The sequence below is a fragment of the Pongo abelii genome, chromosome 19 (assembly GCF_028885655.2).
Source record: "Pongo abelii isolate AG06213 chromosome 19, NHGRI_mPonAbe1-v2.0_pri, whole genome shotgun sequence".
NCBI classification, from domain to species: Eukaryota; Metazoa; Chordata; class Mammalia; order Primates; family Hominidae; genus Pongo; species Pongo abelii.
Genome location: NC_072004.2, coordinates 49999796 through 50025346, shown reverse-complemented (window position 1 = coordinate 50025346; position 25551 = coordinate 49999796). Strand labels below are relative to the sequence as shown.

At 45.6% G+C, this 25551-nt stretch overlaps 3 protein-coding genes and 2 long non-coding RNA genes across 8 annotated transcripts in view; 3 read left to right on the top strand and 2 right to left on the bottom strand.

Moving 5' to 3' along the window:
- The first annotated feature begins 229 nt into the window (after positions 1–229).
- On the top strand, positions 230–3776 carry CCL15 (C-C motif chemokine ligand 15). The gene is made up of 4 exons (XM_002827280.3): positions 230–366; positions 2516–2575; positions 3050–3161; positions 3580–3776. Exons 1-4 carry the CDS (start codon positions 291–293, stop codon positions 3671–3673), a joined length of 342 nt encoding a protein of 113 aa, XP_002827326.1. The 5' UTR covers positions 230–290; the 3' UTR covers positions 3674–3776.
- On the bottom strand, positions 2132–15238 carry LOC129051343 (uncharacterized). Of its 2 annotated transcripts, none has more exons than XR_008515518.2 (3): positions 14886–15238; positions 11849–11966; positions 2132–4240 (listed from the first exon to the last, which is right to left on the bottom strand). It is a non-coding gene; the product is annotated as an uncharacterized LOC129051343 (long non-coding RNA). The 2 variants fall into 2 exon arrangements; XR_008515517.2 differs by having other exon boundaries at positions 3952–4240; positions 11829–11966.
- On the top strand, positions 14946–17905 carry CCL14 (C-C motif chemokine ligand 14). Of its 2 annotated transcripts, XM_002827279.5 has the most exons (4): positions 14946–15024; positions 15799–15846; positions 17110–17224; positions 17673–17905. In XM_002827279.5, exons 1-4 carry the CDS (start codon positions 14946–14948, stop codon positions 17758–17760), a joined length of 330 nt encoding a protein of 109 aa, XP_002827325.1. In that variant the 3' UTR covers positions 17761–17905. The 2 variants fall into 2 exon arrangements, with proteins under 2 accessions (XP_002827325.1, XP_063574670.1); XM_063718600.1 differs by lacking the exons at positions 14946–15024; positions 15799–15846 and having other exon boundaries at positions 16083–17224.
- On the top strand, positions 16107–25157 carry CCL16 (C-C motif chemokine ligand 16). Its single transcript, XM_002827277.4, has 6 exons — positions 16107–17224; positions 17673–18042; positions 19217–19339; positions 20019–20240; positions 23324–23444; positions 23929–25157. Exons 4-6 carry the CDS (start codon positions 20165–20167, stop codon positions 24092–24094), a joined length of 363 nt encoding a protein of 120 aa, XP_002827323.1. The 5' UTR covers positions 16107–17224; positions 17673–18042; positions 19217–19339; positions 20019–20164; the 3' UTR covers positions 24095–25157.
- The window catches only part of LOC129051342 (uncharacterized), a 76333-nt gene continuing 70716 nt past the window's right edge, over positions 19935–25551 (bottom strand). Inside the window, exons 7-10 of one of the 2 annotated variants that reach the window (XR_008515514.2) lie at positions 24012–24142; positions 21737–21819; positions 20382–20606; positions 19935–20256 (exon numbers count right to left, since the gene is read on the bottom strand). This is a non-coding gene — a long non-coding RNA (uncharacterized LOC129051342). The remainder of the gene's footprint in view (positions 20257–20381; positions 20607–21736; positions 21820–24011; positions 24143–25551) is intronic. The other variant, XR_010138239.1, reaches the window with a different exon arrangement.

Sequence of the window (25551 nt, the reverse complement as noted above, 5' to 3'; positions counted from 1 at the left end):
TTGAAACATTTCTTTCTATCTGCCTGTAGCTATTGGGATAATTCAGGAAATCCACAGGAACAGTTCAAGTCATCCTTTTCCTCTACTTTCTGTTGCACTCTCAGCCTTGTTCTCTTTTTGGAAACTGCATGGTAACTATTATATAGTTAAAGAAGAGCATTCTGACCTCTGCCCTGGGACTTCCTGGATCCTCCTCTTCTTATAAATACAAGGGCAGAGCTGGTATCCTGGGGAGCCAGGAAGCAGTGAGCCCAGGAGTCCTCGGCCAGCCCTGCCTGCCCACCAGGAGGATGAAGGTCTCCGTGGCTGCCCTCTCCTGCCTCATGCTTGTTGCTGTCCTTGGATCCCAGGCCCGGTTCACAAATGGTGAGTCCAGTGAGCTTTCTCCCAGGTGACCAGGTCCATGGTAACTCAAGCTCTGGGACGGAGACACGTTGTGACTACTCTCTAGCCCAGACATGGTTATGGAACTTATTTAAAAAGCACCAGCAGAGTAGAGACCTGGCTCTGTCTGCAGCCTTTGGACCCTGGGGGGGAAATGTACACAGATGACTGGTCCCATTTGGGGCCAATTATTTCCCTTTTCACAGCAAAAATTATCTGATTCTTTCCCTTAGCTGATATTTTAGCTGGAACAAAAGAACTGTAATTAAATTGTAAATTTGTAAAAAGAATCATACAATTTTATGGTGCTAGAACTGCTATCTACCATCTGGTGTAAAACTATGATTTGGGAGTGGAAAAGGAACCAGCCAGGTAATTCACCCAAGATCACTGTCTCACTTGTTCCTATGGAATCTTAATTTGCGGAGGTGAATGTCAACACAAAGAGGCCAATGACATTGAAAAAAGAATGTATTATTTACATTTCCCAAGAGAAGGAGGTACACCGTGCCACACAGGGCCCCAAGGGAAGCGTCCAGGGCAGGAGTCACGGGCAGGGGTCACAAACAGGAGGGAAGGGACAACCTATGCCAGAACCTTTATTGGGGTTTCTGGGGGGAAAGCAAGGCAGCACAGAGCATACACTTTAGGGCTGAGTAGTCTGAATAAGCCTTTCAGGCTTTGGGATATAGGGATAGTCTCTAGCTGTCTAGTACTCATCCTTAGGATGATTTAGAACAGTGGAAATACTGGATTGGTGTGTGAGACTTAGCAAAGGAGGTGGCTGGGCATATGGGCTCAGGATTTTTTGATTTGTATATGAAAGGTCTAAACCCTTTGCTATCTCTATGAATTGGTTAGCCGTGCAACGGTCAGTCTCTCCCAAGCTGTCAAGATTTTTTTTTTTTTTTGAGATGGAGTTTCGCTCTGTCTCCCAGGCTGGAGTGCAGTGGTGCGATCTCGGACCACTGCAAGCTCTGCCTCCCAGGTTCACGCCATTCTCCTGCCTCAGCCTCCCGAGTAGCTGGGACTACAGGTGCCTGCCACCACGCCTGGCTGATTTTTTGTATTTTTAGTAGAGATGGGGTTTCACCATGTTAGCCAGGATGGTCTCAATCTCCTGATCTCGTGATCTGCCCACCTTGGCCTCCCAAAGTGCTGGGATTACAGGCCTGAGCCACCACGCCTGGCCGCATTTTTCTATTTAGCATAATACAGGTATGCAATCCCTTATCAAAATCCTATCAGGCTAGATGTATTTTGGAATACAGAATTTCTCTGGTTTTCAAAAGGTAATACACGCTAGGCATGGTGGCTCACCTATAATCCCCGCACTTTGGGAGGCTGAGCTAGAAGAATTGCTTGACCCCAGGAGTTCAAGACCAGCCTGGGCATCACGGCAAGACCTCATCACTACAAAAAGTTAAACTATTAGCTAGGCATTGTGGCTCGCACCTGTAGTCCCAGCTTCTCAGGAGGCTGAGGCAGGAGGATCACTTGAGCCCAGGACCTCGAGGCTGCAGTGAGTTATGATCATACCACTGTGCCCCAGCCTGGTTGACAGAACAAGACCCTGTCTCAGTTAAAAAAAAAAAAAAGTAATACATACCTAGATGGTACTTGTCCTTGGTGGGGCCAAGGAAGACTATTTCAATCAAACACAGCAATTTTTCTGTAGCAAACACATGACTATTTCTGCTAACTGGGATGAATAAAGACCATAATAGACTCACTTCACTTAAGGGGATACTGTGCCACCATAAGCGCTGATAAAACCTCTCTGTTTCCAGAGCCCTATAATAAAAAATTATTCCAGAAATGTGTAGAAAAACTTGTAGACTGTGTCACATCATGTAGACATTCCATTAACTGAACCATGTTAGGTTCAGTTGCTTTTAGTATTTCAGAGTCAATACAAAGATTTCATGTCTACATTTTCAAAGGTCTCTGAAAAGTCTCAGGGCCCTAATGGAATAAATGGGCCAGCAGGCAGGCCTAGAACCCAGACAGGTGGTGGTGGTCCAGCTTCAGAGCCTCTCTGCCTCAGGAGGATGAGCAATGGGGTGGGTGGAGATGCTGAAACATACTGCTGCCGCCCAGTGATTTCCTTCCCTGTCGTGTTATCTTTCAGATGCAGAGACAGAGTTAATGCTGTCAAAGCTTCCATTGGAAAATCCAGTAGTTCTGAACAGTAAGTGATCAGATACGGCATACATTTAAAAGCAGCCAGCAGGTGCAGGTCTGCACTATGGGATCCATTGTCCCTGTTTACAGAATGGGAGGAGAATGAGAGTGTCCTGAGGGTGGTGAACATCTCCAAGGAAGATCAGGACAGGGTAGGCGGACCCTCTCCATAGATGCCTTCTCTGTTCCCCTCTGGCTGCCCCAAGAGCCTGCTCCTTTGGAGAAGAAGATGCTCTCTGAGGCCTGCAGGTGTCTGCAGATGCTTTCCCCTTCTGGGAGAAATTTTTCTGGTCCTGCTGTGGCCCACCCTGAGTGCCCTCAGACCCATGGCAAAACCCTGGGGAGGGTCTGAAGCAGGGAGAGGCCAGCAAGTGCTGGCCGAGGAGGAGAAACATGTCTTCAGAGGCTTGTGCCTTCTCACGCTCCACAGTGCTTTCGAGGAGAAAGATTGGCCCTCAAATGACCCTTTCTCTTGCTGCAGGCTTTCACCTTGCTGCTGACTGCTGCATCTCCTACGTCTCACAAAGCATCCCGTGTTCACTCATGGAAAGTTATTTTGAAACGAGCAGCGAGTGCTCCAAGCCAGGTGTCATGTAAGTGCCAAGCTCACCAACCATGTGTTGGGGAAGAAGCAGCCCACAGCATCTTGCAGGGAGGGCACGATGGATGGGCGTCCATCGGGTTCCAACCTCTGGATCCTGCCAGATACAGGGCAGCTGTGTCCTTATGAGGATTCTGCAGGGCATCAGGGATGAGACATTCCCAGTGGAGAGGAGATAGGGAGGGAAGAAGAAAGCAGGCACAAGGCTTCCCAAGGACACTTCCATGAGTCATTAAGGAGTCCCACAGGCGGAGAGGGTCTCAGAAGGACACTGTCCCTGAGCTGCCATCAGCAGAGAAAGGAAAAAACAGGCTGTGTTGACTGGGAAATCTGAGGAGCAGGGCGGATGGGGCCCCTGTCTCCATCTGCCCACACCTCAGTTTGTAATCTTTCTCTCCCTTGTTCCCCAGATTCCTCACCAAGAAGGGGCGGCAAGTCTGTGCCAAACCCAGTGGTCCGGGAGTTCAGGATTGCATGAAAAAGCTGAAGCCCTACTCAATATAATAATAAAGAGACAAAAGAGGCCAGCCACCCACCTCCAACACCTCCTGTGAGTTTTTTTGGCCTGAAATACTTTAAAAATATATATTGTTGTGTCTGGTAATGAAAGTAATGCATCTAATAAAGAGTATTCAAATTTTTAACTTTGCTTGAGTTTTAAGAGGAAATAAACTAATATAAAACTGAAGCAACTGCTGAGCCCCAACATGATTAAATACAAATTCACCTTATATCTCATCTTCTCCCTTCTACTGAAATAGCTAATCTTCAAAGGGTTGGCTACAATTTCAAGAAAGTTTATTTTACTCCATCATTTGCCCAGTTCACACAATTTTCTAGTTTACTTAACATTTGATCCATTATAATCCCATAACAATTCTTATTTTTCCCATAATTTCCTTTTGATATTTTTCTATTAACCCAAAGAGAAATACTTTTTGTTTCCTTATCATTCTATATTTGCACTTGCATATTTACACCATCTGTTTCATGGTAACTACTTCATTCTTCGAGACAGTCTTCAAGGACCTTCTAACTTCCTATTCCAACTTGCAGAAATGCTTTCTGGACCTGCCAAAATAATAATAATAATAATAATAATAATAATAAGTCATACTGGGATTTCTTCTCATCACACACCTGAGTTCATTCCACCATGACAGGTAGCCCACAACTTCCTTTTCCTCTTCCTTCCTTCCTAAAAGGGTTTATTTTTCATTTTGCTAGAATATCTTTGAACTGCCTTCTGCTTTAAAAGATGACAAAAGCAAACACTCTCCTTTGCTCTATAGGTGCCAGGGCAGGCATCCCCAACTCAGGCTTGACCAATCTATGCTCCCTTTCAGAGATCTGAGCCTGGAACAAGTGTTGCAGAGAAGCAGAAAAAGAGAGGACTCCATCCAGGTGACACTGGTGGTGGCAACAGCTTCCAGATTCTGGAAGCAGCAGTGCCAGCACACGTACCCCATGACCAGTGCTAGAGGTCAGCAATGCTAGCTGCAGTGCCCAGCAGCAGTGGCAGCATTCACACCAGTTGACTCTTCTGGCATGATTTTGGATGTGGCATTGGAGCTGGTCTCTCTAGGATTCTACCTCCGCCTCCCAGATTCAAGCAATTCTCCTGCCTCAGCCTCCCTACTAGCTGGGATTATGTGCCTGCCACCACACCTGGCTAATTTCTGTATTTTTAGTAGAGACAGGGTTTCGCCATGTTGGCCAGGCTGGTCTCAAACTCCTAACCTCAGATGATCCACCCACCTCGGCCTCCCAAAGTACTGGGATCACAGGCATGAGCCACTGCACTCAGCCTCTACCTACTTTTCAAGCCTTCCTGATACTACCCAAAATCTTTGCAGTAAAGTCCTTTTTGCTTAATCAGCCAGAGTCCGTTTGTATAGCTTTCCAACAAAAAACTCCAACTGATATGAGCAATAAACTTTCTGGGACTTTGAAGGTCTGAAAACTTTGGTCTTTAAGTTTGAAAATGGTTCAACTGAATATGAAAGTTCATGTTGAAAATAATTTTCTCTCAGAACAATGTAGACATTCTTCAATTGTCTTCTAGCATCTCAGACAGGGCCAAAATTCCAAAGCCAGTTGATTTCTTATTCCTTAGTAAGAAAAAAATTTTTAGACCCTCTGGGAATTTTTAGAATTTTTTTCTTTTTCTATTGTCTTTATTTTTATAATTTCAACATTTATTTTGGATTCAGGGGTTACATGTGCAGGTTTGTTGCCTGGGTATATTGCATAAAGTTTGGGGTACAATTGATCCCATCACCCAGGTACTGAGCATAGTACCCAATAGTTTTTCAACCCTTGCCCCCTTCTCTCCCTCCCTCCTGTAGTAGTCCCCAGTGTCTATTGTTGCCATCTTTATGTCCATGTGTAACCAATGTTTAGCTCCCACTTATAAGTGAAAACATGTGGGATTTGGTTTTCTGTTCCTGCATTAATTCAGTTAAGATAATGGCCTCCGACTTTATCCATATTGCTCCAAAGGAATGATTTCATTCTTTTTGTGGCTACATAGGAAGTAGCTCATGGTGTATCTGTACCACATTTTTTATCCAGTCCACATTGATGGGCACCTAGGTTGATTCCATGTCTTTGCTATTGTGAATAGTGCTCTGATGAACATACGAGGGCATGTGTCTTTTTCTGTACAATGATTTTTATTAATATATACCCAGTAATGGGATTGCTGGGTTGAATGGTAGTTCTGTTTTAGGTTATTTGAGAAATCACCAAACTGCTTTTCACAGTGGCTGAACTAATTTACATTCCCACCAACTGTGTATATCTGTTCCCTTTTTCTCTGCAGCCTCACCAGCATGTTATTTTTTTGACTTTTTACTAATAGCCATTCTGACTGGTGTGAGACGGTAACTCATTTTGGGTTTGATTTGCATTTCTCTGATGATTAGTGATGTTGAGCATTTTTTCATGTGTTTGCTGGCTGCTTATACGTCTTCTTTTGAGGAACGTATGTTCATGTCTTTTGCCCATTTTTTAATGGGGTTATTTGTTTTTGGCTGTTCAACTGTTTAAGGCACTTATAGATTCTGGATATTAGACCTTTGTTGGATGCATAGTTTGCAAATATTTTTTCCCATTCTGTAGGTTTTCCGTTTACTCTGCTGATGAGTTTCTTTTGCTGTACAGAAGCTCTTGAGTTTAATTGAGCACTTGTCAATTTTTGTTTTTATTGCAATTGCTTTTGGGGATTTAGTCATAAATTATTTGCCAAGGCCAATGTCCAAAATGGTGTTTCCTAGGTTTTCTTCTAAGATTCTTATAGTTTGAGGTCTTATATTTGAATTTTGAATCCATCTTGAGTTATTTTGTGTATATGGTGAAAAATAGGGGTCCAGTTTCATTCTTATGCACATGGCTAGCCAGCTATCCCAGCACCATTTATTAAACAGGGAGTCCTTACCCCTTTGCTTATTTTTGTTGACTCTGTCAAAGATCAGATGACTGTAGGTGTGCAGCTTTATTTCTGGATTTTCTATTCTGTTCTACTAGTCTATGTATCTGTTTTTGTACCAATACCATGCTATTTTGTTTACTGTAGCCTTGTAGTATACTTTGAAGTCTGGTAATATGATGCCTCTAGCTTTGCTTTTTGTTTAGGATTGATTTGACTATTTGGGCTCTTTTTATTGGTTCCGTATGAATTTTAGAATAGTTTTTCTAGTTCTATGAAAAGTGACATTGGTAGTTTGATAGAAACAGCATTGAATCTGTAGATTGCCTGGACAATACAGCCATTATAATGATATTGATTCTTCCAGTTCATGAGCATGGAATGTTTTTCCATTTGTTCATGTCATCTATGATTTCTTTCAGCAGTGTTTTGTAATTTTCATTGTAGAGATCTTTCACCTCCTTGGTTACATGTATTTCTAGGTTTGTGTGTGTGTGTGTGTGTGTATGGCTATTGTAAATGAGATTGCATTCTTGATTTGGCACTCAGCTTGAATGCTATTGGTGTATAAAAATGCTACTGGTTTTTGCACATTGATTTTGTGTCCTGAAACTTTACTGAAGTTGTTTATCAGTTCCAGGAGACTTTTGGCAGAGGCTTTAGGATTTTCATATCATTGGTGAGGTTGTCAGCTTAATGTCTGGCAGACAGAGTAAGGGGATAGGGATGGGGTTAGGTTTTCTTGTCCTTGACCGGAAGTTATCCAGGGCACTTCTCAATTCTCTCTCTGGCCCACTGTCCCCTCCGAGAGGTTCCCATAGCAAATATCCTTTTTTATTTTGAGAACTGTGCTTGTAGCTTTATCCTGGGGCAAATGCCCTACCTGACTATCCTGAATGGGAACTAGCAAGGTCATAGCTTATTCACTCAATGCAAATGTCTTCTCCCAGTGCCCACTGACTCTGATCTTCACATTATCCAGGGTTCTGTTGGGAAAATCCTCTTTTTCTATGATCTTCATCTTCACCTATATGAGGATACGTGTTTTTTCAGCCTTCTTGTGATCTGCTATCAAGCTGACCCATGTTCTTTTTTTGTTCTTTCTTTTTTTTGAGATGCAGTCTTGCTCTGTTGCCCAGGCTGAAGTGTAGTGGCGTGATCTTGGTTCACTGTAACCTCCAACTCCCGGGTTCAAGCAATTCTCCTGCCTCAGCCTCCTGAGTAGCTGGGATTACAGGTGCCTGCCACTATGCCTGGTTAATTTTTGTAGTTTTTATAGAGATGGGGTTTCACCATGTTGACCAGGCTGGTCTCAAACTCCCGACCTCAAGTGATCTACCTGCCTCGGCCTCCCAAAGTGCTGGGATTGCAGGTGTGAGCCACCGCACCTGGCCCCATGTTCTTTATATAAAACAGAAATGTCTCACCTTATGGTAGACCAATGTCATATTTTCTGACTCCTTACTGCTACTATGAGTTCTATTTATTTTTCTATTTCTTCTGTCATTTCAACAGGATTTACAGAGATGAAAAAGACAAACATAGATGCTCAGAGTTCTGGCTTACTTTGTTTTGTTTATTGAGACAGGGTGTCACTCTGTCACCCAGTCTGGGGTGCAGTGGCACAATCTTGGGTCATTCACCTTGGCTCAACCTTCTGGGCTCAAGTGATTCTCCCACCTCAGCCCCTTGAGTAGCTGGGACTACAGGTGTGCACCACCCCACACCCAGCTAATTTTGTTTATTTTTTGTAGAGACATGGTCTCACTTGTTGCCCAGGCTGGTCTTGAACTCCTGGGCTCAAGTAATCCTCCTGCCTCGGCTTCCCAAAGTGTTGGGATTACAGGTGTGAGCCACCACACCTGGCCTCTGGCATACATTTTGATCCAGTTATGATCTTTTAAGTCGCTCTCACTGCTCCACTGAATGCTGTTGAATTCAGAAGCTTTGAGTTGAAAGCAGCTCACTGGTACCTAAATATATAACTAGGGGAGGCAATCCGGAAGCTTCTGGATTCTCCATGGAGATTTTGTCTCAGAGCCTTAGAAAAGAATTTAAACAGCTATTCAATTAAAAATTGTCCTAGACCTAAGTAGGATTCATGTGATTTCAATGGTTCTCTCTGACAGGTCAGGTTTTTAGCTTAGAAGGATGAAATGAGGAGGGAGAGTGTCTGGGCAGTGTGGATGCCAAAGGGCCACTTATGAAGGTGTTGTGTCATGACAATGGCAACTCAACAGAAATGAGGGATGAAAACCAAGACTTTCCATTCTTCTTTTCTCTCTCTCTTTTTTTTTTTTTTTAGATGGAGTCTCATTCTGTCACCCAGGCTGGAGTGCAGGGGTGCAATCTCGGATCACTGCAACCTCCACCTCCTGGGTTCAAGTGATTCTCCTGCCTCAGCCTCCCGAGTAGCTGGGATTACAGGGACCCACCACCACACCCAGCAGATTTTTGTATTTTTAGTAGAGATGGGGTTTTTCCATGTTGGCTGGGCTGGTCTCAAACTCCTGGCCTCAAATGATCTGCCTGCCTCAGCCTCCCAAAGTTCTGGGATTATGGGCGTGAGCCACCCACCAGACCCAGCCCAAGATTTTCCATTCTAACCAAGCATCTAGCCACTCACAGAAGGTCTTTGAGGTCTTGAATGGGACAAAAACATGTTATGTGCAGGTTAATTGCATAATACATACTCTGTTCTCGCAGTTCCTCAGAAACAGCATGTTCTTTTTTGCTTTCTTGCTTTGTGTGGTGCCCTCTGCCAGGCATGCCCTCCTCTCAACTCTGCCCAGCAAAACTCAACCCTTAGATTAGATGCTTAGATGCTACCATAAAACCTTCCCCCTTCATCCCAGCCAGAAGGACCCACCTCCATTTCTCTGGAATCTTGAAACATATATTTATTGCCACTCAAAAAGATTTTTATTGAGTGGCTACTTTAGGTTATGCATTGTGCTAGGCATTAGGAAAACCATGAAAACCAAACAAAGTAGACTATTGCCCTTCAAGAATATGTCAGTCCAGGGCCGGGCACAGTATCTCACGCCTGTAATCCTAGCACTTTGGGAGGCTGTGGTGGGCAGATCACCTGAGGTCAGGAGTTCAAGATCAGCCTGGCCAACATGGTGAAACCCCGTCTGTACTAAAAACACAAAAATTAGCCAGACGTGGTGGTGCACACCTGTAATCCCAGCTACTCGGGAAGCTGAGGCAGGAGACTTGCTTGAACCTGAAAGGCAGAGGTTGCAGTGAGCCGAGATCATGCCACTGCACTCCAGCCTAGGTGACAGAGTGAGACTCTGTCTCAAAAAAAATAAAAATAAAAAAGAATATGTCAGTTTATAGAGAAGACTGAAAATAAGAATAAGAATGATGCTTGGGTGCAAAAAGTCATATCTAATTCATTGCTAAGTCTCCAAATTTTTATGCAACATTGGAGCAAAAAGAGAAGGACATTTATACTAGAGGCAACCAACCTGGGACTCAAGTATCTCCAGGCCCTAGTTGGACTGGCCAGTGACTGAAGTGACCAACATAAGATTGAAGCACAGCATTTAGAAAGCTGTGTGATAGATAGGGCTTCTGAAACTTTAGCATGCATAAAAGTCACCAAGAAGGCTGGTGAAAACACAGATTGTGGGCTCCCACCCCTAGAAATCTGGTTCAGTAGGACAGGGGTAGGGCCAAAGAATCAGCATGTTTAACAAGTTTCCAGGTAACGCTGATGCTGCAGAATGCAGTGGAAATTTGAACAGGACTTTGTAACTTCACCATTGTTTGCAGTATTCTGAAAGGCACGTATTTCTTTAGTAATCAAAAAATAAAAGAGTTGAAAAATGCGTCTTCATTGTCTTTTCAAGGATGTGTAACAAAATGGGCCAGCTCTTCACTTGTGTTGATATTTGATTTTTTTATTTTGCTCATCAAAGCTGTTTAATTATAAAAGAAATATAAAATTGGAAAAAGTTTTAAACATGGTTAAATAGTCTGATAATCAATTTGGAATTTTTAAAAGTAAAAATCTTAAGCTGGGTGCAGTGGCTCATGCCTATAATCCCAGCACTTTGGGAGGCCTAAGTGGGCAGATCCCTTGAGGCCAGGAGTTTGAGACCAGCCTGGCCAACATAGCAAAAACCTCCTCTCTACTAAAAATACAAAAATAAGCCAGGTGTGATGGTGCGCACTTGTAGTCCCAGTTACTTGGAAGGCTGAGGTGGAAGGATCACTTGAGCCCGAGAGGTCAAGGCTGCAGTGAGGCAAGATCACACCACTGTACTCCAGCCTGGAGTGACAGTGACAGAGTGAAACCCTGTCTCAAAAAATATATATATATATATGGGAAATTGTAAAAAACAGCTAGAAAAAAAAGTGCATAAAAGTCATCTTAAAAAATCTAAATAGAGGGCTGGGCAAGGTGGCTCATGCCTGTAATCCCAGCACTTTGGGAAGCCAGGAGTTCAAGACCAGCCTGGCCAACATGGTGAAACCCCGTCTCTACTAAAATACAAAAATTAGCCAGGTGTGGTGGCAGGTGCCTGTAATCCCAGCTACTCGGGAGGCTGAGGCAGAAGAATCACTTGAACATGGAAGGCGGAGGTTGCGGTGAGCCGAGATCACACCACTGCACTCCAGTCTGGGCAACAAAGCAAAACTCTGTCTCAAAGAAAAGAAAAAAAATCTAAACAGAGCTTCACAGAAATCATCAAGACATAAAATAGGAAATAGAAACATCCATATTTTTATTCTTTTTAGAACCAGAGACAAGATTTAAAAGTAATATAACTCATCCCCTCAACTGAGGGCTCAACCAGGGCCAGGGCAGAGAAGATGATGCACATGGTTGAGGCCAGTGGGACCAGAGGCCAGAATACAGCCAGTGTGGCCAGGAGATTTGTTACATACAGGGAACTCAGCAAATAAGAACATACATTGAGGTTAATGGGAGCAGGAGTCCCCATTGTTAGAGGAGGGAGGGAAACATAGAAACGGGAAAGACTGAAATAACTCTGTGGTGTTTACTTGGAATTGGACATAATGGTATAAACTTTTGTTTTTTCATATAGCTAGAAAGAGGATATAGAAATTGCTAATAATAGGCTGAGCGCAGTGGCTCACGCCTGTAATCCCAGCACTTTGGGAGGCCAAGGCGGGTGGATCACCTGAGGTCAGAAGTTCAAGACCAGCCTGGCCAACATGGCGAAACCCCATCTCTAAAAATACAAAAATTACCTGGGCATGGTGACCTGTACCTGTAGTCCCAGCTACTCCGGAGGGTGAGGCAGGAGGATCATTTGAACCCCAGAGGTAGAGGTTGCAGTGAGCTGAGATTGCACCATCTCACTCCTGGGTGACAGACTGAGACTCCATCTTAAAAAAAAAAAACAAAAACAAAAACAAAAAGAAATTTCTAATAATATATGAAATAGATATACTTGAAATAGACATAAATTTAAATACATACTTATACACATATGCTTACATATATTTCCAAGTTCTAGCCACTGAAAGCTCAGATCTCAAAGTGACGCCATTCCCATAGCAATGAACAAACCAAGAACTCAGATTTTGGTTTCTCAAAATCATTTTTCAGTAAAAGAAACTGAGACTCATGGAAGAAATGGCTAATTCCAGAGCTGGGCCAAGGAAAGTACAAGATGAGTCTGGAACATCTATTTGTGCCAAAAAGTAAGAAAACAAGATTAAAGAATAAACCCTAAAACTTTCTAGAAAGGGGAAACACCAGATCACCACAAACGAGTTTCAGAAGAAACATATTCTTATATTCCATTGTAGAATTCTATACCCAACAAAAATATCAATCAAGTATGAAGGCTAAATAATGACTTCTTCAGACAAGCATGAACTCAGAAGGTTTATGTCCTACAGATCCTTCCTGTACTATTCAATTTTTTAAACCAATATATGTATGTGTTACTTTGAAAAACATTTTAAATTTTTTAAAATAGGCTCTTCATACTCAACAGGGGGCAACGGAAGGACATTTAAGGTCTCTAATTATGTTGCCATCAAATTTCATTCTTCTGGTTGTATTGCAATTCTGCTTTACTTTTTTTAGTCCCTCTTTGAGTTCTGAGACCTCTGGGATCAGGGTCATCTTCATTCCCTCCCTCCAAGCCTAGCCCAGGACTTGGTATAGGATACCATGTCAAAGAAGTGATGTGGTCACAAAACCTATTCCTTTCTCTTCCAAAGCATACAGATGATGTTTATTTTCCATCCCTTTGTCATTATGTTGGAGCCAGGTTACTTGATGCTGGCCATGGAATGTGGGTGAAAGTAATTTGTACCATTTTCAGAATTGATCCACAAAAATCTCCCAGTCCCCCTCTGCCTCTCCCTTTTTGTATCAAGCTTGGAGGCCTTGTGCTGAAAATGGTGGCGTCTAAGGTAGAAAAAGGCCTAGTTCCTGAATGAGCACATGGAGGATCCCAACACACACACCATCATCCCACTACTGACCCACACTGGACTGTAACATGAGCAAGAAATAAACTTTTATTTAATTAGTCTGCTGGATTGTTGATGACAGCAGTTGGCATATACAGACTAATGTAGATAGGAACTCAATACTTGCTGGAAAAGTACAGGAACTTCCTGTAAGGCTGCTAGAAACAACTTGGCAAGTTGGCTAGTTTCCACAAAAACAAGAAGTAAGCATTATTTCTTTCCAACTCACTTTTCCCATAAACAACTTGTTTCCTGAGATTGTTCCTAATAACAATCGTTATCATTTAACTTGAAGTGTTTACATAATGTTGTTATTGATGATAAGAAATATAGAAAATTTTTAATCAATGACTGTCTCCACAACTAACCATGAGATTTCAGCCATTTCCTATAAGATGCACATATGTAGACCTGGCTCAATTTGTTTATTCATCCTTCTTTTAAAATGTATATTCATAAAGCACCTGGTATACACTAGGTTCTGTGTGAATGGGCAAAGATAAATAATAGATGTTCTCCATCCTGATGATTCAGATGAGGAGAGGAGATTAAATAACCATCTAACCACATCAGCAAGCAGAATGGGGGATGTGCCTCCAAGAACAGCATGGTGAGGGCACTAAGCTGAGAGCCTGCAGAGATGAGATCTGTCCTGCATCCAAATCACTGTGTGAACATGAGCAAGTCACTGGTCCTTTCTGATTCCCAGCTTCCATTCAGTAAATGGCCAGTTTAGACGAATCAAATGGCAAATACATAGCATGCAAGCTGCACTGCAACAGAAACTGCACGTCGGTCACAGCGTATCTTCCCAATGTGCCTGGACATGACCTCAGAATCATTTTCAACACAGAGCTCCAGTCCACCACTAATCAATGAAACCTACTAGCTATCCCTGAATTAGACATTTTCTGAGGTTCACACCAAGCTTCTTTGTAGCAAAAGTCAGAGAAACCAGGAGAAGGTCCCAAAGAGATCCACTATCTGATTTCAGAAAGGACTAAGACTAAAGGCTTTATAGAAAACCCATAAGCTTTTACAGAGCTCCATTGGGAGTCCCATGTTTCTTTATGGCATAATGGGTGAGAACACAGACTTGGAAGCCAGACCACCTGAATTTGAACCCCAGTTCCATTTACCCACTTTCAAAAGCTTAGGCTTTGATTCTGAGCCTGTTTCCTCAACTGCTGTTCTAAAGATTAAATAGGCTAATATTCATAAGGCATCTGGGACAGTGGCCTGTGTGTATAGCAACCATTATATAAGTGAATTATCTACTGAGCACCACAGCACTTCTTCACCCCATGGTGTGGTGACCAGAGTGGAGATGAGACTGAGAACTGCAGGTTCTGCTTCAAGTTTAAGTTAGGATTTCCCAGCCTTGACCAATGAGACCTGACTTGGAGGAGTCCAGGCCTCATTCCATTACCCCAAACACCCTCTAGTCTCTAAATGAACAGATCCTGAATGTCCAGGCCCCATGTGGTCTGTTCTAAGGCCTGGGATGGAATTGGATACAGGACACATCCAGCCTTGAGATCTTTTGCTAAGTGTGAGACAGTGCCCCCAGCCCTGTGCTCATGTTCATGCCTAGGGAAAGGCTTATATCAAAAGAGCTGAACTTCTTCCCACTGGGGATGGAAGACCATTTCCTCCCTTAAACCTTGGCTCTCCCTGCTTCCTTCAGGCCACCGACAACACATGTGCAGGATATGAAATCACTGAGGCATCACTGCTTTCCTACTTCCCTTCCAAATCTCAGCTCCCTTATTTTAAAAAATATTTGGCCTCAATGATCATTTCTCAACAATTCCTCACCGCAGGAGCCTCTGAAGCACCCACCAGGCCAGCTCTCCTCCAGCAACAGCTTCCCACAGCATGAAGGTCTCCGTGGCTGCCATTCCCTTCTTCCTCCTCATCACTATCGCCCTAGGGACAAAGACTGAATCCTCCTCGCATGAGTGCAATGCCTTGTCTTCCTTCCAACCTAGTCCCTGCAGGGAAATAAGCAGGAGTAGGGTTGGGGCTCGGGGGAAGACCAGGAGCAGGGACTCTAAAAGGAGGGCTGGTATCTTCTTGAAATTGTGTATATAGCAACCTTTATATAAATGAATTATCTACTGAGCACCACAGCAGTTCACCCCATGGTGTGGTGAGCAGGATGGAGATGAGACTTAGGACCGTAGGTTCTGCTTAAGAGTTTAAGTTGGGATCTCCCAGCCTTGACCAATGAGACTTGACTTGGGAGACTCCAGGCTTCATTCCACTACCCCAAATCCCCTCTAGTTTCCAGATAAACAGATCCTGAACCTCCAGGCCTCACATGGCCTTCATCTCTTATCATTGCCCCCCAGGACCAGTCCCCCCTTGCCCTCAAGGACATGGAGTGAGACCAGCCTGCCTCTCTACTCCCTCAATTTCTCTCTCTTTGCCACTAAGCAAGAGTGGCCCACCCCATTTGGGGGATATTTCCTCAGGGAGATTAGGAGCAGTGTCTTGAGCCCCTCAAGGGCATTTTTCTATTGGCCTCCTGAGGTTTGGGCCCAGCCTGCTTCCAGCGTCACCTGTGCCCAGTGAGTGCAGCATTGCTTGGGTATGGGCTGGGGGGAAACACGACAGTGTGGGGTCCATCCTAGGCCCCCTTTTCTCAGCTGATTTCTTAGAATAAGCTGCCTTTAGAGATAACCAAAACTATTTATCACTCTTGCATTTTACCTACTCTCCTTTTCAGAAACTGGGGGGAAACACAAGGTTGTTAAAATACAGCTAAAGTTGGTGGGTATGTGCACAGTTTGACTTGCCCTCTCCGATGTCATTTGTCAGCTCAGAGGAACAAGGTGGGAGAGTATAGGAGCTCTGACTGGGTCTCAGGAAACAGGAGCCCCTTATGCCGTTCTTTGGATCATAAGGATGCTGTCTGGAATGGAGCTGGAAAACAGGACCAGATGTTTCTACCCAGACATCTGGCCACCCTCAGTGACCTCTGAGGCCATTGTGATGCACACCCATGATTCTATTCAACAGGGTCACATAACATGCACACACCTGATTTCTCCACTCCATAACCACAACATGCGCCTGTTTGTACAGGGCTCTCGGCCTACAATGTCCTTCCTGCTACCTCTATAATTCAAGCTTGGGGTGACTGCTGTCACCTCCTTGCTTCTCCTATAAGAGCCATGAAACTTCTCAATCAGAAAATAGATGAAAAATCACCCAATCCAGTGATTTTTAAAACTTTTTAGACCACAAAACCTTTTCTTCAAGCAAAATCTTCCACAGAGGCCCAATATGTAAAACAGAAAAAATGCAGCAGGGCCTCTGCAATAGTCCCTGAGGCCCCCAGAGCTCCAGGGAGCTCAGTGTAAAAACCACTGATGCAGTCCAAGGGCCTCATTTACACAGGAGGGAACAGGGGGAAAGTAAAATGGCCACAGTACACAGGAAGCACAGGCAAGGTTAGGTTAGGATTTTGGTGTCCTGACTCTGTGGCCATTGTCCTTGGGGCTTGCTGTGGGCATCCTGCTCTCTCTGCAGGTTGTCAGTTCAATGGGGACATGGGCAGGGTGGAGCACTAGGAGGGGCTGGGTCTGCATTCCCAAATGGCATGTCTCCAAATCCCTATTGGAATTTCTTCCAAATATTCCTCCTATTTGGAGCACCTTTCCTGAATAAGGCATGAAGGCTGCATGATATTGGCCAAGTCCCTAGCCTTCTCTGCCAGTCGGCCCCCAGAGATGGTGTAAGAAGATCTGAGTGTGCTGTTCTTCAACCCTGGAGTTGAAAGTCATCCACCAGTCTTTCCAAAAGGGGTTTAAGAAAAGGAGGAAGGGTGATTGCTGATGAGGGAGGAGAAAAAGAAGAGCCTGGGAGTACTATGGAGAAGGAGAAGAGAAGATGAGAAAAGCCTACTCTCCTGTCCAAGTTCTGCGGGGCTGTCTCCTCCTTCCTTCCCTCCTCCATGCCCTCAGCTTGCAGGAGCAGCCAACGGTATGGCCTTTAACAAGGGGCCCCTCCTCAGCATCTGATACTCTCTCTTCAGGGGGACCTTACCACCCCTCAGAGTGCTGTTTCACCTACACTACCTACAAGATCCCACGTCAGCGGATTATGGATTACTATGAGACCAACAGCCAGTGCTCCAAGCCCGGAATTGTGTAGGTGGCACACACACATCACACTGTGGGGAGAGGGAGCCAGCAGGGCCTCCTGGAGGGAAGCAGGGAGTGGTGGTGGAATGGGGACCCCCAGCGTACCTCCCAGGTGTGACTAAATGGGGAGAGGCAGCTGAGGGGCAATCTGGGCACTTTATGGCTGGAGCCTGCAGGAGCCATGGGGAACCTGACCCCATGGATGGGGAGGTGACAGAGAAGGGAGAAGAAGGCAAAAGGGCACTTCCTCAGGGGGACACAGAGACTAGATGGGTCTAGGGGTCCTAGGAACCCAAGAGTATGTCTCAGAAGGAGACTGGCTCTAAGCTGCCTCTATGGAAGAACAGAAAAGCAGTCTAGGTCAGGCGGGGAATTTAGGAGGGAGGGAAGACGGGCTCTCTCTTCCGGCCCCTGGGCCCCTCGGTTTGTGATCCTTCTCCCTCTTGCTCCACAGCTTCATCACCAAAAGGGGCCATTCCATCTGTACCAACCCCAGTGATGAGTGGGTCCAGGACTATATCAAGGACTTGGAGGAGAATTGAGTGACCCAGAGGGGGTGGCGAAGGCACAGCTCAGAGACCTAAAGAGAAGATGCCAAGGCCCCCTCCTCCACCCACCCCTAACTCTCAGCCCCAGTCACCCTCTTGGAGCTTCCCTGCCTTGAATTAAAGACCACTCATGCCCTTCCCTGGCCTCATTCCTTTATACTGGATTTACTCATTGGCCATGCACTGAGGAGACCAGGGAGTCCAGCCTGGGTGTGGCACCCTCGGCATCAAGCCTCGCTCTGCAGAAGTTTCGCTGGAGACTGGTACAAAAAATAGGTCAGGCCCGCAATGCAGGTAGTGAGAAGCAGAAAGTGAGAAAGAAAAGCAGTGTAAAGACTGTCTCCTCCTCAACCACATCAGTAGCACACCCCATTTTCTTAATGCTTTCTATACTCCAAGCACTCTACTAGGCAGTCTGTATGCATTATCTTATTTAAGCTTCATGACAAGTGTAAAAGCTAGGAATCATCATTTGATTTTTTAGGTAACACTTCATAAAGGGCTCTCTATAGCATTCAAACTCCATAGTCCTTTCTTTCTGTGCTGTTTCCAAGGCCTTTCTTCACTGCTGTCTGGAATAGGAATGATTCATGAAGACATTTTACCCAATCCCTCCTCTTCGCTTACATACACCAGATTATACTATATTGTTTTACTAATTTTTTTATCCCCTAGAAGGCTTAGCAGAGAGCCTGGCCCATACCAGATGTTCAGGAAATGGATGGATGGATGGATGGATGGATGAAGGAAGGGAGGAATGGGTGGATGGAAGGATGAAGGGAGGGAGGGATGGAGAGAGGGAGGGATGGAGGACGGTAAGGAGGGAGGGATGAAGGGAGGGAGGGAGGGAGGAATGGATGGATGGATGGATGGATGGATGGATGGAGAGAAATAGGGAGGGAGGGAGGGAGGGACAGATGGAATAAGACAGGAATAAAGAGGAGGTCTATGCTCCAAGAATAAGCTCTCAAACCCATCTTCAGGGCCCAAGGAGGAGCTCTGTGTACTTTGAATAAGAGCTTGCCCAGAGTAGGGATTATGACCACCCTTTCCTGGCCTCCAGCTTTCCACAGATAAGGGCTTGTGGGCCACAGTAAGGGCCATATGGGGGCCTGCATGCCAAAGTTACAACCAGGCTTCTCAGGCCTTGTCACCTCCATAAAGAGAGGTCAAGAGGATGCCCCATATACGTACCTCCCTGCCCTCACAAAAAGCCACAGCTTCACCACAGGTGAAGCCTTGAACCCACCAGGACCAACTGCATTATATGGTTAACCTATCTATGAGCAGTCATGCCAAGCAGAAAGCCCCATAAGGATCTGCACAGTCCCTGTTTCTGCCCCTGCCTCCCACTGCCCTCAACGCCTGAAACACATCACCTATGCCTCTAAAGCTCGCTGTCCATCAACAGCAAAATCCCTTATATCTTTGATCTCTTCTCTAAATGCAGCTTTCAACGTGGAAAAGGGTCCTGAGGCACCTGAAGAGAGAGGAGGCTGTGGGACAGGTCCAGCCAGAGCCCAGGCCAGAGGGGCGGAAGCTGGAGTTCTGGAGCACAGACGCAGGTTGTCAGGTGCACAGAGTTGAAGTGTCCCCTGCTGGTCATGGTTGGCCATGGGGGCACCCAGGAGGGATCAGCGGGCTGGCTACACCTAAAAATCAGTCCAAAGTCTGAGGTCCAAAGAGATGAATAAAAACATTGACAAATAAGTCAAATGGTCCAGCAACAAATGGGGACCCAAGGATCAGGCACATTGTTTTTTTTTTTTTTTTTTTTGGAGTATTAGCATACGCTGTGACATGAAAGAGTGTGAGTTCAATCATGTGGCCTTGGACTGGGAGGGGGCATATCCTTCTTAGAGGCAACTAAGCCCTACGCTTGCCTCAGTCTGGGCTCTGTAATCCTGCTTTGTGCTCATTCTCCCCAAGACTGATCACCTGGGGGAAGCTGGGATGGTTCAACCCTGCCTGTCCTTCCCCAACATACAGATGGTGGCAGGTAACATGGTGAAATCAAACAGATCTGGTTTTTCATCCTGCCTATCCACTCAGGTGACCTTGGACAATTTATTTAGCCTCTAAGCCTCAGTAGTCCCAGGGAAGTAATAATCACTACTTCACTATTTTAAGGATTATATAAGACAGGGCATATAAGGTGGCTGACACACATTTGCCCATTTCTTCACGTGAATTCAGATTCTACTGAATTCAATTCTGCACCAAGTCCCATCCTCTGCTGCCCTCTGTTTCAGCAAACACTGAGGCCTGTTGTTTCTCCTCCTCTACCGGCTCTGATGTGGTCAAGGTCCAGAGAGCTGAGTAGTTGGCAAGCGGACCACCAGCAGCAGACAACATCTTCATTCAGCTCTCCCTGAAGCTGTACTGCCCTGCTGAGAGGATGAAGGTCTCCGAGGCTGCCCTGTCTCTCCTTGTCCTCATCCTTATCATTACTTCTGCTTCTTGCAGCCAGCCAAGTGAGTCCACTTGTCTCTGTAGGGCAGGAACGAGAAAGGGGGATGGAGCAGCTGGCAGGGAGGTGGTGCCAAGGGCGCTGTGGGGTCTCTGGCCTCATAAGACCCTGTGGGCTCTCCCCACCTTCATGCATAGCTCCTGACCTCCAATTCTCTCCTTTGTAAGTAGAGCTGGGGTTGGTCCGGATCTTTCTGGGGTAAGTAGTTCCAGGAAACTGGGTCACCATTTCCTCAGGAGTCCCAAGCGTGGTGAGCAGGAATGATCATTCAGGAGGAGAGGCCAAGAAAGCAGCAGAAAATGCAACAAGAAGTGCATGCAATGAAAGGGATGGGGAGGCACGCGGATGAGAAAGAAAAGTGGCAGGTGCCCTGGAAGAATGAGTGGCGAGAGGAAGGAAGGTTCAAACAATCATGTGGGTCCAAGCCCAGGAACTGGGAGTCTGAACCGAGACACCCCTTCCTCAACATGGCTGGCACAGGTTCCTGGGACTATCAGACAACCAAAATGAGTCCCAGTGGAATGGCTGCTTGGGAATCTATGGTCTCCTTCTCCATCCCCCAGCCTATGACTAAATAAAATCTGCAGAAAAGAGGAAAGGGGTTGAAAGGTTTTAGAGCTGTGGGGAAAGGGAGAATTGGGGCCTATGGAGGATGGGGTTTGTTTTGCCCCTCCGTATCTCCACCCTCTATCATCGTTTATGAGGACCTGGTGATGGGTGTGGGGGCACAAAGACGTGTACCTGCCCTAGGCTGCCCCAGCCATTCTTTTCTCTTTTGTTTTTTTTGTTTGTTTGTTTGCTTGTTGTTTTGTTTTGTTTTGTTTGTGATGGAGTTTCGCTCTTGTTGCCCAGGCTGGAGTGCGGTGGCGCGATCTCAGCTCACCACAACCTCCGCCTCCTGGGTTCAAGTGATTCTCCTGCCTCAGTCTCCTGAGTAGCTGGGATCACAGACACACACCACCACACCCAGCTAATTTTTGTATTTTTAGTAGAGACGGGGTTTCACCATGTTGGTCAGGCTGGTCTCGAACTCCTGGCCTCGTGATCTGCCCAACTTGGCCTCCCAAAGTGCTAGGATTACAGGTATGAGCCACCATGCCTGGCCTCTTTTCTCTCTTAAGGTCACCCTGGCATGTAGTCTGGCCTGACTGCCTGTGTAAACACAAAGGAGCAAGGGTCAAGTGCACCATGTAATCTGCCCACATACTCTCAGGATGACCCTGGTCTTTGTAAACTTTGCTTTGAGGACCAGTGATATGAGCATCACTTATAGAGGGACTGTGTGGGAGGGGAAAACAATACTCTTTGGGAGAGTCAATGAGGCCAGTGCAGTGGGTTCAGGCTTCAAGAAAGAGAAAATGGCCGACCCAAAGCATGGATCAGCAAGATGGTGCTCTCAAGATGTCCCAAGCTTTGCCACTCACTGGAGGCAAAGGGGTGAAGCTACAAAAAGATTTGCACGCTGAAGGTTTGGGGGCTGGGAGAGATCTCTGGACTGACCTCTTGTGTAGTATCCCCAGTTGATGGGTAGTCAGGACAGCTCAAAGGAAACACAGCGACAATAACCAATCAAGTCCAGTATCCTGCATACATCAAAGAGATGGGGGGGCAGGGAGGGAAGAGCCATTTCCAAGGCAAGAAGAGCAGTCATTACTACCATTGGCTCTTAATTATAATAAGCACTGATTGAGCCTTTCTGTGTGCCAGGCTCTGAGTTAAGGGCTTTCCAATCATTTTCTTACCGAATTCTAACCATGATCCTAGGATACAAGTATCATTTACCCCCACTTAATAGATTAGGAAACTGAAACCTAGGGAGATTAAGAAATTTGCCCATGATTCAAGTCAAAATTCAAATCAAGTAAAAATTCCAACCCAAGCTGTCTGACCCCAAAGCCTAAATCATATACTTTTTCCTCCTGCTCTAACTTCTGTCTCTAATGGCTCTACTCTCTCACTCTTCCCCCTAACCTCCGTCTCTCCGATACCTCTAAGATAGAGTCCAAATTCCTCAGTAGCTCAGCACGTGTGTGACCAGACCCTTCTCTCTCTCTAGTTTCATCTCTGCCCATTCATTCCTTCCTGCCTTGCATGCCAGCCACCCAAAATGCCCAGCACTCCCAAGACACACTGAGCTTCCCCTACCTTCAGGCTTTCCTGCATTTCTTTCTTCCAGATTCTACAAGTCCTTTGTGTGTCTAAACCCTTTTTTTTTTCTTTTGAGATGGAGTCACTCTTTCGCCCAGGCTGGGGTGCAGTGGCGCAATCTTGGCTCACCGCAACCTCTGACTCCCGGTTTTAAGTGATTCTCCTGCCTCAGCCTCCTGAATAGCTGGGATTACAGGCATGCGCCACCATGCCTGGCTAATTTTTGTTAGTAGAGACAAGGTTTCACCATGTTGGCCAGGCTGGTCTCAAACTTCTGACCTCAGGTGATCCGCCCACCTCAGCCTCCCAAAGTGCTGGGATTACAGGCACGAGCCACCACATCCAGCTGTGTGTCTAAATCCTACTCATCCTTTACGAATCAATGCAGGCCTCACTTGCTTTGAGACTTCTTCCTCAACCACCAAGAATGGGTTAGGGGCCCCTCATTCTGTTCCCATAGCACCTTATGCCAAAGTCTGTTCTATCCTGGACCACATTCTATGGTAGTGTTTGTTTAACTTTTCAATTTCTCTTTCAACCCTGACTAGTCTGTAAGTTACTTAAGGGTAGTGACTGTATCTTCCTCATGTTTTTACCCCCATAGAGCCCAGCATATAATACTAGCTCAACATATGTTTGCCAGATCAAGTCACTAATAAACAAAAGAGTGAGCCAGCTTCCTCCTGGTCCCTTGGCAAGTGTGAATAACCAAGTCATTTGTAGTTGGCACTCAACTCAGAAGCTAAGGGTTCTAAATGTATGTCCCCCAAAGGGATTCATCTCTTGCACTTTCTCCATTACCAGTCAAGCTATCATTGGTCTCCTCTAACAGACGGCTTTGCTGTCAGAGGAGTGAAACACAAATGGTGGGAGACAGAGGTGGGCAGCTGTGGTGTCCCCTCTGCTTCCCTGGCTCAGCTTGCAATGTGATTCCTTCAGAAGTTCCTGAGTGGGTAAACACCCCAGCCACCTGCTGCCTGAAGTATTATGAGAAAGTGTTGCCAAGGAGACTGCTGGTGGGATACAGAAAGGCCCTCAACTGTCACCTGCCAGCAATCATGTAAGCACATCCTTGTAGATATTTCTGTGGAGAGGGACAGGGAGCCCAGGGGCAGGAATGAGATACATGGGACCAAGAGGTCTCCATGCTAGAAGCAGCGGAGTAATGGCTAAGGTCTCCATGCTAGAAGCAGTGGAGTAATGGCTAAGGTCTCCATGCTAGAAGCAGTGGAGTAGTGGCTAAGGGTTTGGCCTTTGGCTCTCAGGGGCCTGGGATTAATTCCTAATTTTGCCACTTTTAGCTATGTGGTCCATTATGAAACCCAAGCTTGAGGGTCAAGGCTGAGTAGAGAAGGGACTGAGAGAAGGGATGGTAAGGTGGTTCTGAGGCCAGAGAGAGAGTCTGTCTGAGGGAACCCACTCAGGAGAGGCCCAGGGAAGCTTTAAAGAACATAAGGTGAGCTCCATGTGAACCAGAGGTGGGGGTGTGCACCGGACCCCTGACCGAATCTGTAGCCCATGACGGTCTAATTCTGCCTCTGCAGCTTCGTCACCAAAAGGAACCGAGAAGTCTGCACCAACCCCAATGACGACTGGGTCCAAGAGTACATCAAGGATCCCAACCTACCTTTGCTGCCCACCAGGAATTTGTCCACGGTTAAAATTATTACAGCAAAGAATGGTCAACCCCAGCTCCTCAACTCCCAGTGATGACCAGGCTTTAGTGGAAGCCCTTGTTTACAGAAGAGAGTGGTAAACCTATGAAAACAGGGGAAGCCTTATTAGGCTGAAACTAGCCAGTCACATTGAGAGAAACAGAACAATGATCAAAATAAAGGAGAAGTATTTCGAATATTTTCTCAATCTTAGGAGGAAATACCAAAGTTAAGGGACGTGGGCAGAGGTACACTCTTTTATTTTTATATTTATATTTTTATTTTTTTGAGATAGGGTCTTACTCTGTCACCCAGGCTGGAGTGCAGTGGTGTGATCTTGGCTCACTTGATCTTGGCTCACTGTAACCTCCACCTCCCAGGCTCAAGTGATCCTCCCACCCCAGCCTCCCGAGTAGCTGGGACTACAGGCTTGCACCACCACACCTGGCTAATTTTTGTATTTTTGGTAGAGACGGGATTCTACCATGTTGCCCAGGCTGGTCTCAAACTCCTGTGTCCAAGCAATCCACCTGCCTCAGCCTTCCAAAAGTGCTGGGATTACAGGCGTGAGCCACCACATCCGGCCAGTGCACTCTTAATACACAGAAAAATATCTTTCACATCCTTCTCCTGCTCTCTTTCAATTCCTCACTTCACACCAGTACACAAGCCATTCTAAATACTTAGCCGGTTTCCAGCCTGCCAGATGATTTCTGCCCTCTGGGTCTTGACCCAATAAGAGCCCCATAGAACTCTTGATTTTTCCTGTCCATCTTTATGGATTTTTCTGGATCTGTATTTTCTTCAATTATTCTTTCATTTTATAATACAACTTTTTCATAGGAAGTTGGGATGGGAATATTCACATTAATCATTTTTGCAGAGGCTTTGCTAGATCCTCTCATATTTTGTCTTCCTCAGGGTGGCATGGGTACAGAGAGTGCCTGATTGGGGAAAAAAAAAAAGAGAGAGAGAGAAAAGAAGAAGAAGAGAAACAAATCTCTACTTCCCATGTTAAGCTTTGCAGGACAGGGAAAGAAAGGGTATGAGACACGGCTAGGGGTAAACTCTTAGTCTAAAACCCAAGCATGCAATAAATAAAACTCCCTCATTTGACAGCTTGATTCCTAACTTCCTACTTTTTTTCTGCTAGGGTGAAAGAAGCTTAATCTCAGTTTTTTTCAGGGGCTTCTCCACATTTCTTGAGACTTTTGTCAAGATTGGGGGCCATTTATATTCAATCTCCCCCCTCTGTCTCCAGCTCAACAGCAGACAGCTGACTCAGCTCCCTTGCATTCAACATTCTCCCAAAACGCTGTTGTGAAGACAAAACAAAAGCCAGGTAATTAAGACCGGATGGTTAAGAGAAACAAATAAATGCGGTGAAGTGTCAAGCTGAAAACGCGCCAATGAATTGGATTCTGGTAAACTGACTCATAACTGCCCCCCAGTGGCCATGTTGTTAAAACCCGAGCCTCCTCCCTTGGCCGGCGCTGTGGCTCAGGCCTGTAA

Coding starts and splice junctions, on each gene's coding strand:
- CCL15 (XM_002827280.3), top strand. CDS start 291: ATGAAGGTCTCCGTGGCTGCCCTCTCCTGCCTCATGCTTGTTGCTGTC. Junction 367..2,515: donor CCAGGCCCGGTTCACAAATG/GTGAGTCCAGTG, acceptor GTTATCTTTCAG/ATGCAGAGACAGAGTTAATG. Junction 3,162..3,579: donor TGCTCCAAGCCAGGTGTCAT/GTAAGTGCCAAG, acceptor CTTGTTCCCCAG/ATTCCTCACCAAGAAGGGGC.
- CCL14 (XM_063718600.1), top strand. CDS start 16,965: ATGAGAAAAGCCTACTCTCCTGTCCAAGTTCTGCGGGGCTGTCTCCTC. Junction 17,225..17,672: donor TGCTCCAAGCCCGGAATTGT/GTAGGTGGCACA, acceptor CTTGCTCCACAG/CTTCATCACCAAAAGGGGCC.
- CCL16 (XM_002827277.4), top strand. CDS start 20,165: ATGAAGGTCTCCGAGGCTGCCCTGTCTCTCCTTGTCCTCATCCTTATC. Junction 20,241..23,323: donor TGCTTCTTGCAGCCAGCCAA/GTGAGTCCACTT, acceptor TGATTCCTTCAG/AAGTTCCTGAGTGGGTAAAC. Junction 23,445..23,928: donor TGTCACCTGCCAGCAATCAT/GTAAGCACATCC, acceptor CTGCCTCTGCAG/CTTCGTCACCAAAAGGAACC.